This window comes from Sapajus apella, unplaced genomic scaffold (genome assembly GCF_009761245.1).
Source record: "Sapajus apella isolate SASKATOON/1434 unplaced genomic scaffold, GSC_monkey_1.0 scaffold19, whole genome shotgun sequence".
NCBI lineage: Eukaryota > Metazoa > Chordata > Mammalia > Primates > Cebidae > Sapajus > Sapajus apella.
The window spans coordinates 6,224,635-6,239,589 of NW_022436959.1; the positions used below are offsets into that span (position 1 = coordinate 6,224,635).

General features: G+C 41.9%; 1 protein-coding gene across 1 annotated transcript; it reads left to right on the forward strand.

Annotated features, from left to right (window-relative positions):
• The first annotated feature begins 323 nt into the window (after positions 1-323).
• Positions 324-3,986, forward strand: NEUROD6 (neuronal differentiation 6). Its single transcript, XM_032286857.1, has 2 exons — positions 324-839; positions 2,167-3,986. Exon 2 carries the CDS (start codon positions 2,188-2,190, stop codon positions 3,199-3,201), a length of 1,014 nt encoding a protein of 337 aa, XP_032142748.1. The 5' UTR covers positions 324-839; positions 2,167-2,187; the 3' UTR covers positions 3,202-3,986.
• The last annotated feature ends 10,969 nt before the right edge of the window (positions 3,987-14,955 follow it).

Genomic DNA, 14,955 nt, shown 5'->3' on the forward strand with positions numbered 1-14,955 from the left:
GAAGTTGGTGAAATATACCAGCAAGTGTAGGAAGGGGAGCATTTGGGGATGTCTTTCACAGACCCCAGATGGAGAAGCTGTTCTTTTATTCCAAATCCCTAAGAAGCACAGAAGACTTACATGTTAATAAGAGAACACACAGACACATACTCATAACTTACATGCTGTGAAACAAAACAAGGAAATGAGACCTTTGTTGACCCCTGTTCACTTACACAAATCTTAGTTTGGTTAAGCATCTTAAGACCAGTTTCCAGCTCCTTTTCATGGCTTTCATTCCCTGGGTACCCAGGTGCACAAATGGGATGGTGATCTTTACAAAACAACATCATCAACAACAACAAAAACCTCTTGCTCACACAAAAGCCCACCTTGTAAATGAATGGAATATTAACGACCACCCAATAGTTGCACCGTTGGCAGGGCGAAACTGAACACTAACACAGCTATTTCTACAGATTGCCAGTGAAGCCGAAGCAGCTCGAGGAGAAATGCACCTACTCTACGTGAAATGCTGGTGCAGATTTTTTTCCTATCAGTCTAACCTTCTGTGTTGATGCATGAATGCTGGTACCCACTTACAGGGATGCCAGATGATCAGTGCAGAATGAAGGTCCCAAGAGAGAGGATCACATGGCTCTCTCTGCCCTGTGACGTCACTAGCAGATGGCATGGGTACCAGCTCTGGCAGTTGGCATCAATGTCACTTTTTAGAGATCAATGAGATAGTGCAGATATACACAGATCTAGAGACTCCAGGAGACGATGCGACACTCAGCCTGAAAAGATTTGGAAGACCCAAAATGAAAACTGATTATTGAATGAAATTAAAACCTAAGGTAATATAAATAAAGATATACTTCAATTGATGCTGGATTTGCATGCAAGTATTTAAAGATACAGTGTCACTGTCTTATAGTATTTATATGCTCTTTGCCATCTATAACTTCTTATCATATTTCATTCTTATGATGTAATTATCACATACTTTCGCTGCTATTATGTAACATTGCAAGTATGTGGACATTACTAAGAGTTTGTATATGTGTTCATGTGTATGTATGTGTGTTGAGGGGGCTGGAGATTGTTAAATTGAAAAGTCTGTGCATTAATGTGCCTATTTGTTTGAAGACTTTAGATGAAAATACTTGCTGCTTCACCAAACAAAAACCAAAATGCATTTGAAACACAAATTATTTTCCCCTTTCATTTGGGATTCTGAACACACGTGCACAATTGCAGTCAGAATCCTTGGACCGTTCCTGTCAGATATTAGCTAGAGGGAGACTTCTATGGCTCGTAGAACAAAAACACTACGAGAGTGGTTTTTGTCCAGGATGATTTGAACAGCAGTAAACAGACAATTATATTTGGAAAAAATTTAATTGCAAATAAAAGCAGCCTCAATTTTTTTTTGATTAAAAGAAATTGTAAGTGATTTTTATTTCTAAAATTTATTTATATAGAGTTTATTCCAAATTAGCCTAATCCCCTTTTCTTTTTGAAGGCTGGGAAAATAGTGCTCTTTTACATAATTTTTTACTGATCAGAAAAAAAAAATCAGTTTTAAAATTGACTCTGATTATAATCTTTTCTTTAAATTTGTATATTCCCACATCCACTTATCTAAATTCACAGTTGTGTGATACAGCAAATAAAGTTAGGGTTGTTGTTGTTGTTGTTGTTTTTAAAAGAAACAAAAATAGAACACAAATTTGTCAGCTAATGGAGAGAGAGTACTTTCCATTTTAAAAACTGGTTTATCTTCTCATTTTGTGCTCAGGAGAATTAGAATTAATGAAATTCTGCATTGCAATATCATGTTTTGCATTTGCTTGAATTCCACAATCTTTTCTGGGGTATTAAAATCCAGTTTAAAGGCAAAGGAAAAATGGAGATGGTGGTGATATTACAATAATTATATGCTTCATGTTTTATTTCATTTTAATAATTTGCTTATATAAATTAATCCTATTGGATGCATCAATGTCTTCATAATTACTAATCTGCGCAAACTCAAAATTATATTTAATGTTAAAAAATTAGTCCTAGAATCAGTCTTTTTCATGTGTTTTTGTAGTCTTATGAATAAATAATTAAATATGTCTAAAGTGTATAAATTTTAAAAATGAAAACTCTTTAAATATTGTGCTGGCATTTTTTCAGGTAATTTAAGATTAGAGAACCATGTTAACACTACCATTTGATGAGTCTGTTGTAATGCCAGAATCCCAGATGTGCAGAAAGTTTTCTAGAGAATGCGAGGACCAGAAGCAAATTAAGAAACCAGAAAGCTTTTCCAAACAAATTGTCCTTCGAGGAAAGAGCATCAAAAGGGCCCCTGGAGAAGAAACTGAGAAAGAAGAAGAGGAGGAAGACAGGGAAGAGGAAGATGAAAATGGGTTGCCTAGAAGGAGGGGTCTTAGGAAAAAAAAGACAACCAAGCTCCGATTGGAAAGGGTCAAGTTCAGGAGACAGGAAGCGAATGCGCGCGAGAGGAACAGGATGCATGGCCTCAACGACGCTCTGGACAACTTAAGGAAAGTGGTCCCCTGTTATTCTAAAACCCAGAAACTGTCCAAAATAGAGACTTTACGACTGGCCAAAAACTACATCTGGGCACTTTCTGAAATTCTGAGAATCGGCAAGAGACCAGATCTGCTCACATTCGTCCAAAACTTATGCAAAGGTCTTTCCCAGCCAACTACAAACTTGGTGGCAGGCTGCTTGCAGCTCAACGCCAGGAGTTTCCTGATGGGTCAGGGTGGGGAGGCTGCGCACCACACAAGGTCACCCTACTCTACCTTCTACCCACCCTACCACAGCCCTGAGCTCACCACTCCCCCAGGGCATGGGACTCTTGATAATTCCAAGGCCATGAAACCCTACAATTATTGCAGTGCGTATGAATCCTTCTATGAAAGTACTTCCCCTGAGTGTGCCAGTCCTCAGTTTGAAGGTCCCTTAAGTCCTCCCCCAATTAACTATAATGGGATATTTTCCCTGAAGCAAGAAGAAACCTTGGACTATGGCAAAAATTACAATTACGGCATGCATTACTGTGCAGTGCCACCCAGGGGTCCCCTTGGGCAGGGTGCCATGTTCAGGTTGCCCACCGACAGCCACTTCCCTTACGACTTACATCTGCGCAGCCAATCTCTCACCATGCAAGATGAATTAAATGCAGTTTTTCATAATTAATGAGGAAAATGAAAATAAACAGTGGTCATTCACCTCCCCCGTCTAATTAAGACAAAGCAGATGCTTGTGGGCTGAGTAATTGGCACAACTCTATCTAAGGTGTTCACTAGTTTCTGAAGTGTGTTTCAACTATTGTGAGAATTTTCTATGTAATAATAAATCTCTTTTCGTATGAGAGCTTCTTTTCCTTTCCTTTTGTCTGTAAAGCACTGTGATTCTGTTTCTACTGGAAGGATTTTTTTCCTTTTTCTTTTCAATTTATTTAATTTGTTTGAACAAGATGTCTAAGAATATACTGTTGAATAAAGACATGCATACAGCATAATTCAATGTCTATTTTGGTTGTACAGTAATTATAAAATGCATGTTATTAAAATCAGATGAGTAAAATGATGTGTTTATAATTATTAGGAATTATATATTATGTATCTTTTAAAAAATGGAAATTTTAAATTATTGAGAATATTACTAAGCTGACAATGATATTGGGAGATGCATTTGCAACAATATAAAAAGCTATGCAATTTTCTTTTTATTAAGAATGAATCTAAAGGCATTCAATTGGTAACTATTCCTCTTCAAGTATTTGCAGATGGGGCAACATGATATTTGGGTGGCTGATGTCATAATTTGGCGACAAGTATTTCAATCATCAAGAAAAAAATTCAGCACTTGTTTTGTATTATTCAGAAATTAACTGTACAGGTTTGTTATCACAATGTATAATTGTGTTTTTCCACCCCACATTTTTAAGGCAATTAAACATAGATATTTCCACTCGTAAAGGACATCTATTAGCTGTGATATTTTTGCATGCTACTTATTATTTCCCGGTACACAGCTGTTTTCTGTCTCCAATACTCCCCACTTCTCATTTCAGAAATATTTCTGGATTACAAAACCGTAGGAGCTAAAACAAATTTCTTAAACAAAATGGCCAAAGCGCTTATAAGAATTTTTTTCCAAGTGTCTTAAATGAAAGAAGAGGAGCCCATGAGGGTTAAACATCCTGGGGAAACAATGATAAATCCTGGTAACCTTCAACTCGAGCCTAAAATCGGTGGCAAATTTCCAGCAAACACCAGAGTGGATGTTAAAAATGGAAGGTTTTACTCTGCGCCGTTTAAATGTCTGGCCGATCAGAGGCTAAATTCTGTGTGATTAGCAATTTCCTTATAAAAGGCCACCAAAAACTTAACTTTAATAGCGCCTGGGGAGCTAAACGTCTTAAACAGGATTGAGTCTGTTCTAGAATCCTGGGCGGGGTGGCCATGACCTCGCCAGGATGCCCTCTGGTACAGTTTTGCCTCAGGGGGAGGAGCGGGGACAGTTGCGAGGACCGATGAGGGCAGCAGAAAGTGGGTGCAGTGGTAGCGGGACGGGGCAGGTCTGGGGCGGGCCTGGCCAACGCTGCCACTCTGGGGCCCGGTGGGCACTGCCCGAGCCGGCACAGGCCCGACGGGTCCTGGCAGGCGGCGCGGGGAGAGGCTGCAGGCGGTGGCGTCGCGTCCCCTCGGTGGCCACCTGGGCACAGGCTGCATTGCCCGCATCCCGCCCGCAGTGGGCGCCCTGGGGGCAGGGGTCCTGCGCCCTGTGAACCCGGGCCTAGGACCCGCGCTGACCTGGCCTGCCGGGGAAAGGGACCGCGCAGCGTGGGGAGCGGCGAGCACACGGCAGCGGGTGGGCCTGGAGGCTTGGCCCCACATTAGCTCGCAGAGTCAGAAAGGAGGTCGCCCCTTCACCCGCCCCTTGTGCCACAGGAGGGACTCTGCGCGGGCGGCGACAGCTCCAGCTCCCGCTTGCCCAAGTGCAGCCGCGAGCTGACCCTGCCCTGCCCCTCCCGCGGCTGGCAGGACTTCCTGAGCCGACACAGCGAGGCCCGCGCCCCATTCTCCAGAGGACAGCGTCGTCCTCTCCCTCTGCGCCCCCAGCTTTACGCCCCTGGGCCTTTGGTGCGCTTGGCAGCCGCCGACGAGCAAAGGTGAAGAGCAGCTGCTGACGCGGATGCTGAACTCGCCCTTCTTAGCGGGTGTGTTAGCACCTGTTCATTCAAACCCCAGAGGGCGGGGTGGGGGGGATGAAGCCAGAGACAGAGGAGGAACTGTGCCCTCCCCAGGTAGAGAGAAGTTTGCCGAAAGTAGAGAGCCGTCTGTCCCCTCTGCCTGTCTCGGGCACCGGAGTGACTCGCGCTTGCTTCCTCCATATGCGCACAAAACCTGCTCTCCCTGGCACCGTGTGCAGGACTGCAGGGCCTCTTTTAAGGGCCCTCAGACACTAAGAGCCCGGTCACTGCTCACCCTGTTCGAGCAAACAGCAAGAAAGCGAAGCAGCATCTGGGAATGGAAGAATCCGGCCCTTTTTGTTTATTTTTTAAGCGGCCCTGTTGAATCACTAGCAGATTAAGTGTGGCCTCTCCCACCCCCCGCACCCATCTTTCTCCCCTGATCCTTGCTCCAAGGTGACCCGCTGTCCGACTGAGAACAGCCTCGAGCCTGCTCAGAACCTTGGTTCAGACAGCTTTTGAAACCAGCACAGTCTTTCCGGGGTCACAAATTCATGTCGGAACGAGAGACTGCAACAGGAGATGTATCCTCCCGCCCCCCTCTGGGAATGTGGGAGAGCCAGGAAGAAAAGCAGCTGGCTGGGTGAGGAAGAAACAAGCCTCCAGGAGCTTCTGATCTCAGAGCTTTGTCCATAAGGAACACAAGCAAAAGAGCCAGGTTTTCAGGCACAGATCCCTGAGAATATGAAATTTCTTCAATAACTTGGATGCAGAAATGCAATGGATGCTCCCTTCTTCGGTGATGCATGCCATAGGGGATAGTGTGTTGTGTGTGACCAGGTGTTGGCCATCCTTGTGGCTTAGTCCTCCTTCACATGCCTCTGATGGCCCCTGGCATGGGACCTGCCCTTTACACACCACCCTGCCTGTCAGTTTTCTTTCCCAGGAGGGCTCTTCCTGTTCTCTGTTGATTGCAATCCTGAAATCATATGACTTGTTCATTCAAATACCAACATCACAGATGCCATGCACTACAAAATCTTTTTAAGATAGTACTCCAGTAAAAGGGAAAATTGTATGGTATAAAGAGCATGGAAGACTTGGGGTCCGAAAGGTTTGGGTCGAAATCCTTGCTCTTTTTCTGACCTCATGATTCCCTCGCCTCCCAGAGTGAAAAATCTTTGTCTCTTCTGAACCTTTTTAATCATTCTTGTATTTCAGATATATTAGGCCTCTCTTCTTTTGAGCTGAATTATGTCAATCTTATATTTGCCTTCAGACAATTTTGTTCTTTTTCCTTTATTAGGATTAGGTTTTACGTGTGTGTGTATATATGTGATCTATATCTTACATCAATCAGGATATGTATCTATATCCATATCTATATCAATGAGTGGCCTCAAAAAAATAAAGATGTATTGCTTTCTCATATACAGAAGTCATAAGAGGTAGTCCAGGACTGATATGGTCATGCCAGGGGCACCAGAGGCCTAGGCTCCTTCTACCTTTCTACTCCACTATCACTAGCATGGGGCTTCCATTCTCATTCACCTCTTGGCCCAAGAGGGCTGCTGGAGTTCAGGACATTGCATCTTCCTTCCAATTAAGGAGAAAATAAATAAAAAGGATGATAAAAGGGTGTTCCATCCATCTGATCAGATCCCTTTAGAGAATATTTATAGAAGTCCCACCAAATGACTTCTACATACTAATTGTAGATTTAAGAGAAGCAGGGAAATGCATTCTTTTTAACAAAGTATGTTGCCACCTGAAATAAAATCAGGTCTTGTCAGTAAGAATTAATGAGAAAATAGATGTTAGTTAGGCCCCTAGCCATGCCTTGAACTCTACTGTCTACCCAATTCTTTCTTTGCCTGTCTGGTACCTTATACTTTTCCCAAGCATTCTCTTTTTGTTTCTATTACCTCTTTCTCCTTTGACAGCATACACCTGTGTTATGAATGTCTCTTAGGCATCCCTCGCTTGTGGATGCTAGGTAAGTTTTGTCCTTAAGTCCAGTCTCTCTGTCCCCTGCAAAATTCATGACCTGAGGCCTCTCGCTGTCCGTGTTTTGAAGGAATGAAGGAAGCTGCTTGCATCTCCCATCCCTATTTCTACCTGTGCCTTTTCTCAGTTGTATTTCCCATGCCCAGGTTGCCCCTGTTGATGCCCTCTCCAATGACACATTGTATGGCTGGTGTTCTAGTCCAGCAGCCCACCCGATGGCACTGACCCACCTTTAACCACAATCTTTTGGGCATTTGTACACCCCTTTGAAACTGCTTTCTCTGTCTCTCATCACCTGTCTCTGGTTCTCCAACCAATAAGGAAAAGCATACTCTTATTTTAAAGAGCAGACAGAGTGCCCAAGCTCCTGAGAGTAAGGTTCTCTTGCTTTCACCACCCAGCCGTCTTGGTTCTAGCATTCAGCCACTCCTGGGAGCTGGAACAGGGTAGGTTCAAGCATAGTGTCATCTGATACTCAGAGCAATTGCAGTGTGCCCCAGTCCTCTCAAGCTACTGTGGCTCTCCTCATCCTTGTTCACTCTTCTTCAACTCTTCGCCCATGCTTAGGCGTCTGCTCCTCTCTTCACGGCGTCAATGACCCCACTTCCCATCTCCTGTCCCATCTCCATGAAGACTTCCAGAGCTGTGCTGCAGCCCACCAAATATCTCCACTTGGATGTCCCACTGACTCTTAAAATTCACTGTGTCTAGAATGAAGCCCTCTCCAAAACACTGCCCCTCCTCCCAGCCCTTTCCAGAACATTTCTGTAGCTTCTTGTGTGTAAACTCCCTGAGCCTTCTTTGATTAAATTAGATTGTGAATATGAAAAGCATTTTGCAGAAAAAAACGATATTAAATATTCCTCCTATTTCCTTCTCTTTCTGGCTGTCCCCTTTCAAGTTAGTCTCCAGCTTCTGTTAATTTCTTCTTCTCACATTACACCTGGACAAATATCCTGGTCTCCAACTAATGTCCTCTGCTCCACCTTCCCTACAACCAGCCCATCCCCCAAAGCCAAATTAATCTTCCTAAAATACTGCAACACACCAGTCCCTTAGAGTAACACATTTCATGGTTCTCATTGTCTATCCAATAAGTGATAAAGTGTATTTTAATTTGTATTTATCTAAATCCTCTCTATTAAGACTACAATTATTGACATTATATGTAACACTTTAGAATTTATAAAGTGCTTTTCACATATTCACCTTATTTACTCCTAGGAGCATAGTCATGAAGTAACACTTCTCATAATCTTTATCTTACCAGAAACTGAGAATTAGCAAAGTCATGCCACTGTCTATAGGCACAGAGATAACGGATGGAGCTGGCCAAAGCTGGCTTCCCACGCTTTCACCTTCAACATTTTACAGCCACTTAGTTAGCACTGAAGGCCTATGTAGGAATCCCCAGCCCACTTTTCTAGCCCAAAATCTCATTTCATTATATCAATGATAAATGGTTTTTACCAACTGTTTTTTTTAAAGCAGCATTATGTATACTTTATTCAAAGAATACCTTAGGAGTCAGTACACTCGTGGAAACATTTCTGCTCCTGGTGAAGACAGGTGTGGAAGACCAGGAACTACAACTCCCTACCCTACCTGCCCTAGGTCTGGAGGTGTCTCTGAGGAGATACCTTATGATCTTTTATTTACTTTTTTTTTTTTGAGGCTGGGTCTGACTCTGTCACCCAGACAGGAGTGCAGTGGCACAATCATGGCTCGTTTTAGTGATCCCTTCACCTTATTTGTTAATTTTTTCTAAAGACGAGATCTCACTGTGTTGCCCAGGTTGATCTCGAACTCCTAGGCTTAAGCCACCCATTCTACCTCAGCCTCCCAAAGTGCTGGGATTACAGGCATGAGCCACCACACCCAGCTTTATATATACATAGAACAAGAATTTTATTACTCCCACTCAGTAGTTCCTGGGGGCTTTGATGTTAAGTCAACCATAATTCGAGAAATACTAGGAATTGTAGTAATCTCAGTGACCATCTTTAATAACACCTTTACAAGAATCTCACTGACAGGTGGTGCAGGCGTACCAGTCATGAAGTCACTAGAAAAAAAAGTAACCACAGTTCTCTGGCAAGGTTTGAGGAGCGAGGTTTGATGGCCTCTGTTCTATAGAAACACACCGCTAAGGTTGGACCTGTTTACTGCATGTCCGTCTGCCTTCGTGTCTTGCAGTGCACCACCTGTTAGAGATGGCCTCTCTTCTCTCCTTCAACTTCTCAAATTCCCATGTGCTTCAAGGTCACCTCCTACATGAAGCCTCCCAGATCCCTCCCGCCTACAATGGCATCAGGTTGCTCTGAAACCACAGCCCAGTTGTTTCAACCACAGAACTGTCAACTAAATTTTCATGGCCTAAATTATGTGACATTTAAAAATCTTATTTGAAACATGTATTGCTATGTAACTTATAGAGATCACTGGATTGTATGCTCCATGAGAGGAACATCAGTGTTCAATTCTGTTTGTGTCCCTATAGTGCCTGCACTCATTAAATTCATTAGATTGTACCTAGGGATACAGCTGTATTTTAATTAGATAAATAAATCCGATTTAAAGACAAAGCAGCATGAACCTTCACATCCAACAATTGACACTGAGCAACCATCAGAAGGTTCAGGTTTTTCACCTGTCAGGTAAGAAAAATGACAATTGTGTAATAGGAATTTAGTGAAGATTGAATGCAATCATTTAGAAAAAATACTTAGCTCTCATCCTGATCAAAAGTAAGCATACCATCAATGAGACTACTATTTCTGTTACTAATGTGATATGCACATTAACCCCTGCTAAATCTGAATTATGTAAACAATAATGTTTTTCAAAGTGCAAGTTCAATTTTGGTAGCATGTTGTCATACAAATTTAGTCTAGTGGATGTTATCAATATCTTTTTTAATATAATAGAAAACAAAGTCTCTTACATATAATAAAAGCAAAGTTCATCTAAAACTTTGCTTCAGACACATGCGTGCACGTGAGAGCACACACACAGACATGGTATGATGTCAAGTGTCAAAAAAGTTGGAAAGCTGCTAATGTGGAAGATACCTGTGTTAGCACAAATGTATGAAAAGGTCAGAGAACTGCAATGCCTGAACTCCAACTTCTGAACTGTATTATATCATAGCAGAACCTATCACACCAAAAAGGTGAGAATTCCTCAGAGAATCCCCTGCCAGTTCCCAGAGATGACTTTTGCAATGTAGCAAAAACCACTAAGATGCCAAGCCAAGAACCTTAGTTCTTATTTCTTCCCAGAGTTTGGCAAAGGCAGTACTGTATATAAAAACTCAAAGGAGTCATCTCAACCCAAAATCTCCTTAAGTTGATAAGCAACTTCAGCAAAGTCTCAGGATACAAAATCAATGTGCAAAAATCACAAGCATTTCTATGCACCAATAATAGAGAGCCAAATCATGAGTGAAATCCTATTCAGAATTGCTACAAGGAGAATAAAATACCTAGGAATAGAACTCACAAGGGATGTGAAGGACCTCTTCAAGGAGAACTAAAAATCACTGCTCAAGGAAATAAGAGAGAATACAAACAAATGGAAAAACATTCCAGGCTCACAGATAGGAAGAATCAATATCACAAAAATGGTCATATTGCCCAAAGAAATTTATAGATCCAATGCTATTTATTAAGCTACCATTGACTTTCTGCAAAAAAATTAGAAAAAATGACTCTAAATTTCATATGGAACCAAAAAAGAGCCTGTATAGCCAAGACAATCCTAAACAAAAAAACAAAGCTGGAGGCATCATGTTACCTGACTTCAAACTATACTGCGAGGCTACCATAACCAAAACAGCATGGTACTGCTACCAAAATAGATATATAGACCAAAAGAACAGAACAGAGGACTCAGAAATAATGCCACACATCTACGACCATCTGATCTTTGACAAACCCAACAAAAACAAGCAATGGGAAAATGATTCCCTATTTAACAAATGCTGTTGGGAAAACTGGCTAGCCATACACAGAAAACTGAAACTGGACTCTTTTCTTAAACTTTATACAAATTAACTCAAGATGGATTAAATACTTAACATAAGACCTAAAACAATAAAAGCCCTAAAAGAAATCCTAGGCAATACCATTCAGGACATAGGCATGGGCAAAGACTTCATGACTAAAACACCAAAAGCAATGGCAACGAAGGCTAAAATCAACAAATGGGATCTAATTAGGCTAAAGAGCTTCTGCACAGCAAAAGAAACTATCATCCGAGTGAACAGGCAGCCTACAGAATGGGAGAAGATTTTTGCAATCTATCCATCCGACAAGGGGCTAATATCCAGAATCTACAAAGAACTTAAATAAATTTAAAAGAAAAAAAAAAACAACTCCATCAAAAAGTAGGTGAAGGATATGAACAGACACTTCTCAGAAGAAGACATTTATGCAGCCAAAAAACATATGAAAAAAGCTCATTATCACTGGTTATTAGAGAAATGCAAATCAAAACCACAATGAGATATCATCTCATGCCAGTTAGAATGATGATCATTAAAAAGTCAGGAAACAGCCAATGCTGGAGAGGATGTGGAGAAATAGGAATGCTTTTACGCTGTTGGTGGGCGTGTAAATTAGTTCAACCATTATAGGAGACAGTGTAGTGATTCCTCAAGGATCTAGAACCAGAAATATCATTTGATCCAGCAATCCCATTACTGAGTATATACCCAAAGGAGTATAAGTCATTCAACCATAAAGACACATGCACACAGATGTTTAGTGCAGCACTGTTCACAATAGCAAAGAATTGTATATGATCTGCCTAGACACAATGGCAGCTTTCCTTTCCCACCTCTGAGTAGTTAGTGCTCTAGTCAATAAGCTGTGTATGTATATTGAAGAACCTGGGATCTGTCATCAGAGAGCAACGATCCCCAAACATTTTGGCAATCTTCCTGGTTCGATTCTCAAATACACCTACTGTCAAATTCCCCATATTTTATACCATAATTTATTTTCAAAATACAAGTGAAGTATATTAGTCATGAGATTTTTATGTATTTGTGTGTGAGACACACCTGGAGATAAAAGGGGACATCCTAGTGGATTGAGAGCTGGGAATGTCGCTCCTCATTTGTGAAGTAGGAATGCAGACTTGCAGGAGCCCTGGGAGCACTAATGCGGCCAACCTCACGGCAGTGTCTCGACGGCTGTACCACATAATAGCAGTTAGGGTTGTCTGCTTGCTATGTGCGTGTTCTACAAGATCCTCTCACAAATTCGGAGAATAAAAAAAGATATCCTCCAATGAATTTGTAAAATGTTATTCTCTACTGCATCTGGAGAATTGCAAATTGAGATGCTTCAGTCTCCATAGGATGACTGTGCAAGAGGGGTCCCCTATCTCAGCAAAGAGGATCTAGACAGGGATACAGACTGGTCAACACCTTCCAGGAACTTACTGTGGGGGAAAAAAATTTCACTCTCCTAGTTGGCTATTTCAGGGCTCTATAGCCATATATTTCCATTAGCATGTGACTCAATGTCATGAAAAGAGGGGTAGAAACGCTGTCAACTTTCCTTACAACAAACAAGGGCAATGTTTTGGCAGTTGCTGTACATTTTCAAATAAACCTCAAAACAATAGGTCTTAGCCTTCGCATTTTCTGTCTGAACATGGGAAGAAAACTGGAAGATTTAAAAAGAGCTGTTCATTCATTGAACAATTCTTTATCAAGTCCCTGCCCTAATGAATCCTCCACTGCCCCAGGCAGTGAGAATGCAGTGAAGGAGGAGAATTGGCAAGCTCCCTGTGTTTGTGGACTTCTAGTGCAGCGAGGATGCTTGTGCATCCTTTTACTCAGTCATCACAGTTCAGGACATCTCACACCAGGTGCTAAGCAAATTGGAGGAAGAGGGTAGATTCAGTGGTGAACAGGGTAGACATGGTCCCCACTCTCTTGAAGCCTGAATAATCAAGATCCAAAGACCACCCATTTGTCCAACAAATATGGATTACTAAACTACGGTTTATCAGACACCACACTAGGTATGGAGGATATAAAAATGCAAAAGACACAACTTCTACCCTCCAAGAACGAAGAGTACAAGATGGGAGACAGATATATAAACTATAAATATAAATAAGTAAATCAAAAGCTTTAGTGGAGGGGACACAGATGGGGGCATTGTCCACTCAGCTTGGGCAGGGTCACAGAGGGGCCAGGAGAGGAGTTTCCTGGAGGAACAGGTACTTGACCAGGACCATGTAGATCACAGGTCAGAGATATTTCCAAGGTGGGCCAGTGTGGGAACTTCATTTCCAGGTTATTTCTCCTGTTACTTCTTTCCAGATGGAGGTATAAGGCTCCCAGCCTCCTAGTACCTCCTATATCCTTCTCTCTAGGGATGGAATGCCTTCATCTGATTAGAAGGTATTAGAAGGAAAATTGGGCAAGCTTGCCTCAGCTCTTCCTTCTTTCCAGTCAACCTGCTCTTGTGTGTTCCCAAGTGCGCCAAGTTAAAAAAACCGTGGGAGGCCTGCAGTGGTTCAGGGTCTTCTATGATTATTCAGAATAGTCTGTCCAATTCCAGGGTTGAGTTAACAAGGGCTTGTAGCTCATACTCCAAGAGACATTTACCTCCGCTTTATCAATTATAAAGTTGATCTTTGGCTTCCATTTGCCTTATTTCATTAAGAAATTGAATTCAAAGAGAAAGGAGTTGCTACTTACTGAGAGCTCCCTCCGAGATTCTAACAGAAGGGGGTTTCAGGTAGAAATATTCCCCTAGGAAGGGGAAGGTACAAATCACTTTCAAGAACTGTAAGTTCCATTTGACTTGGGTATCTGGAGTAGCAGCAATTTGCCTAAAGTGAGCCTGGAGAAGCTGGCCAAGGCAACATCACGGAGAGCCTCATAGGTCTGCAGAGGAGTCAGCCAAGGAATCCTACACAGAAGAATGTATCAGTAGATTTGCACTTTAGAAGGATTGCTACACTATGGTAGCAAAGTGAGAGCTGCAACCTGAACCATGGAACCAATTATGAAATGGCTCCAATGAAACATGTCAGTGAGTTAGAAAGAAGAGGACAGGCTTCAGGGGTGATTAATAGAGAGAAACCAGAGATGTACTGTCTGAATCTGGAAGCTGAGGAAGAGAGGAGAGGGGGAAGAACACACACATGTGTGACCTAGATCAGGCAAGTTGGGAGGGGACTGTGATAAGACCCTCAATTTTGAACTTGTTGAGACTAAGTGCCTTGTGGAATGTCCTGAATGAATTATGTAGTAGGCAGTTGAATGACAACTTTCTGTCTGAAGTTGGAGAGAGGTCTGAGCTGCAGCTATAGACTTTGAGGCATGGATGGGCTCTAAATCAGTGCAGGACCCGAAGAGAAATGAGAAGCAAGACCAGAGTGCCAATACTTAGTGTTCTGACTACAGCTCCTCTTCTGTGTTAAATATTCTGTAGGAGAAGCTCTCTGTTTGCATTTGGAGTTATTACTCCAGATTCTCCCAGAATTACTGCAGGTACCTTACCATAAGTGACAATACCAGGATTTTTAAATTTTTTGAATGTGATGAAAGACCACACAGACAAATGCAATACATGATTTTTAATTACAAGATTTGTGAAACAATATTGTAAAGTTTTTAAAAGTTCTTCGTTGTATAGCTTTATGTCATAGAATCAGATATGGTAACAAGAAAAAGTTAGTGACCTAACTCAAAACCATTCTATTAGCTAAGCTGAATG

Coding starts and splice junctions, on each gene's coding strand:
- NEUROD6 (XM_032286857.1), top strand. CDS start 2,188: ATGTTAACACTACCATTTGATGAGTCTGTTGTAATGCCAGAATCCCAG.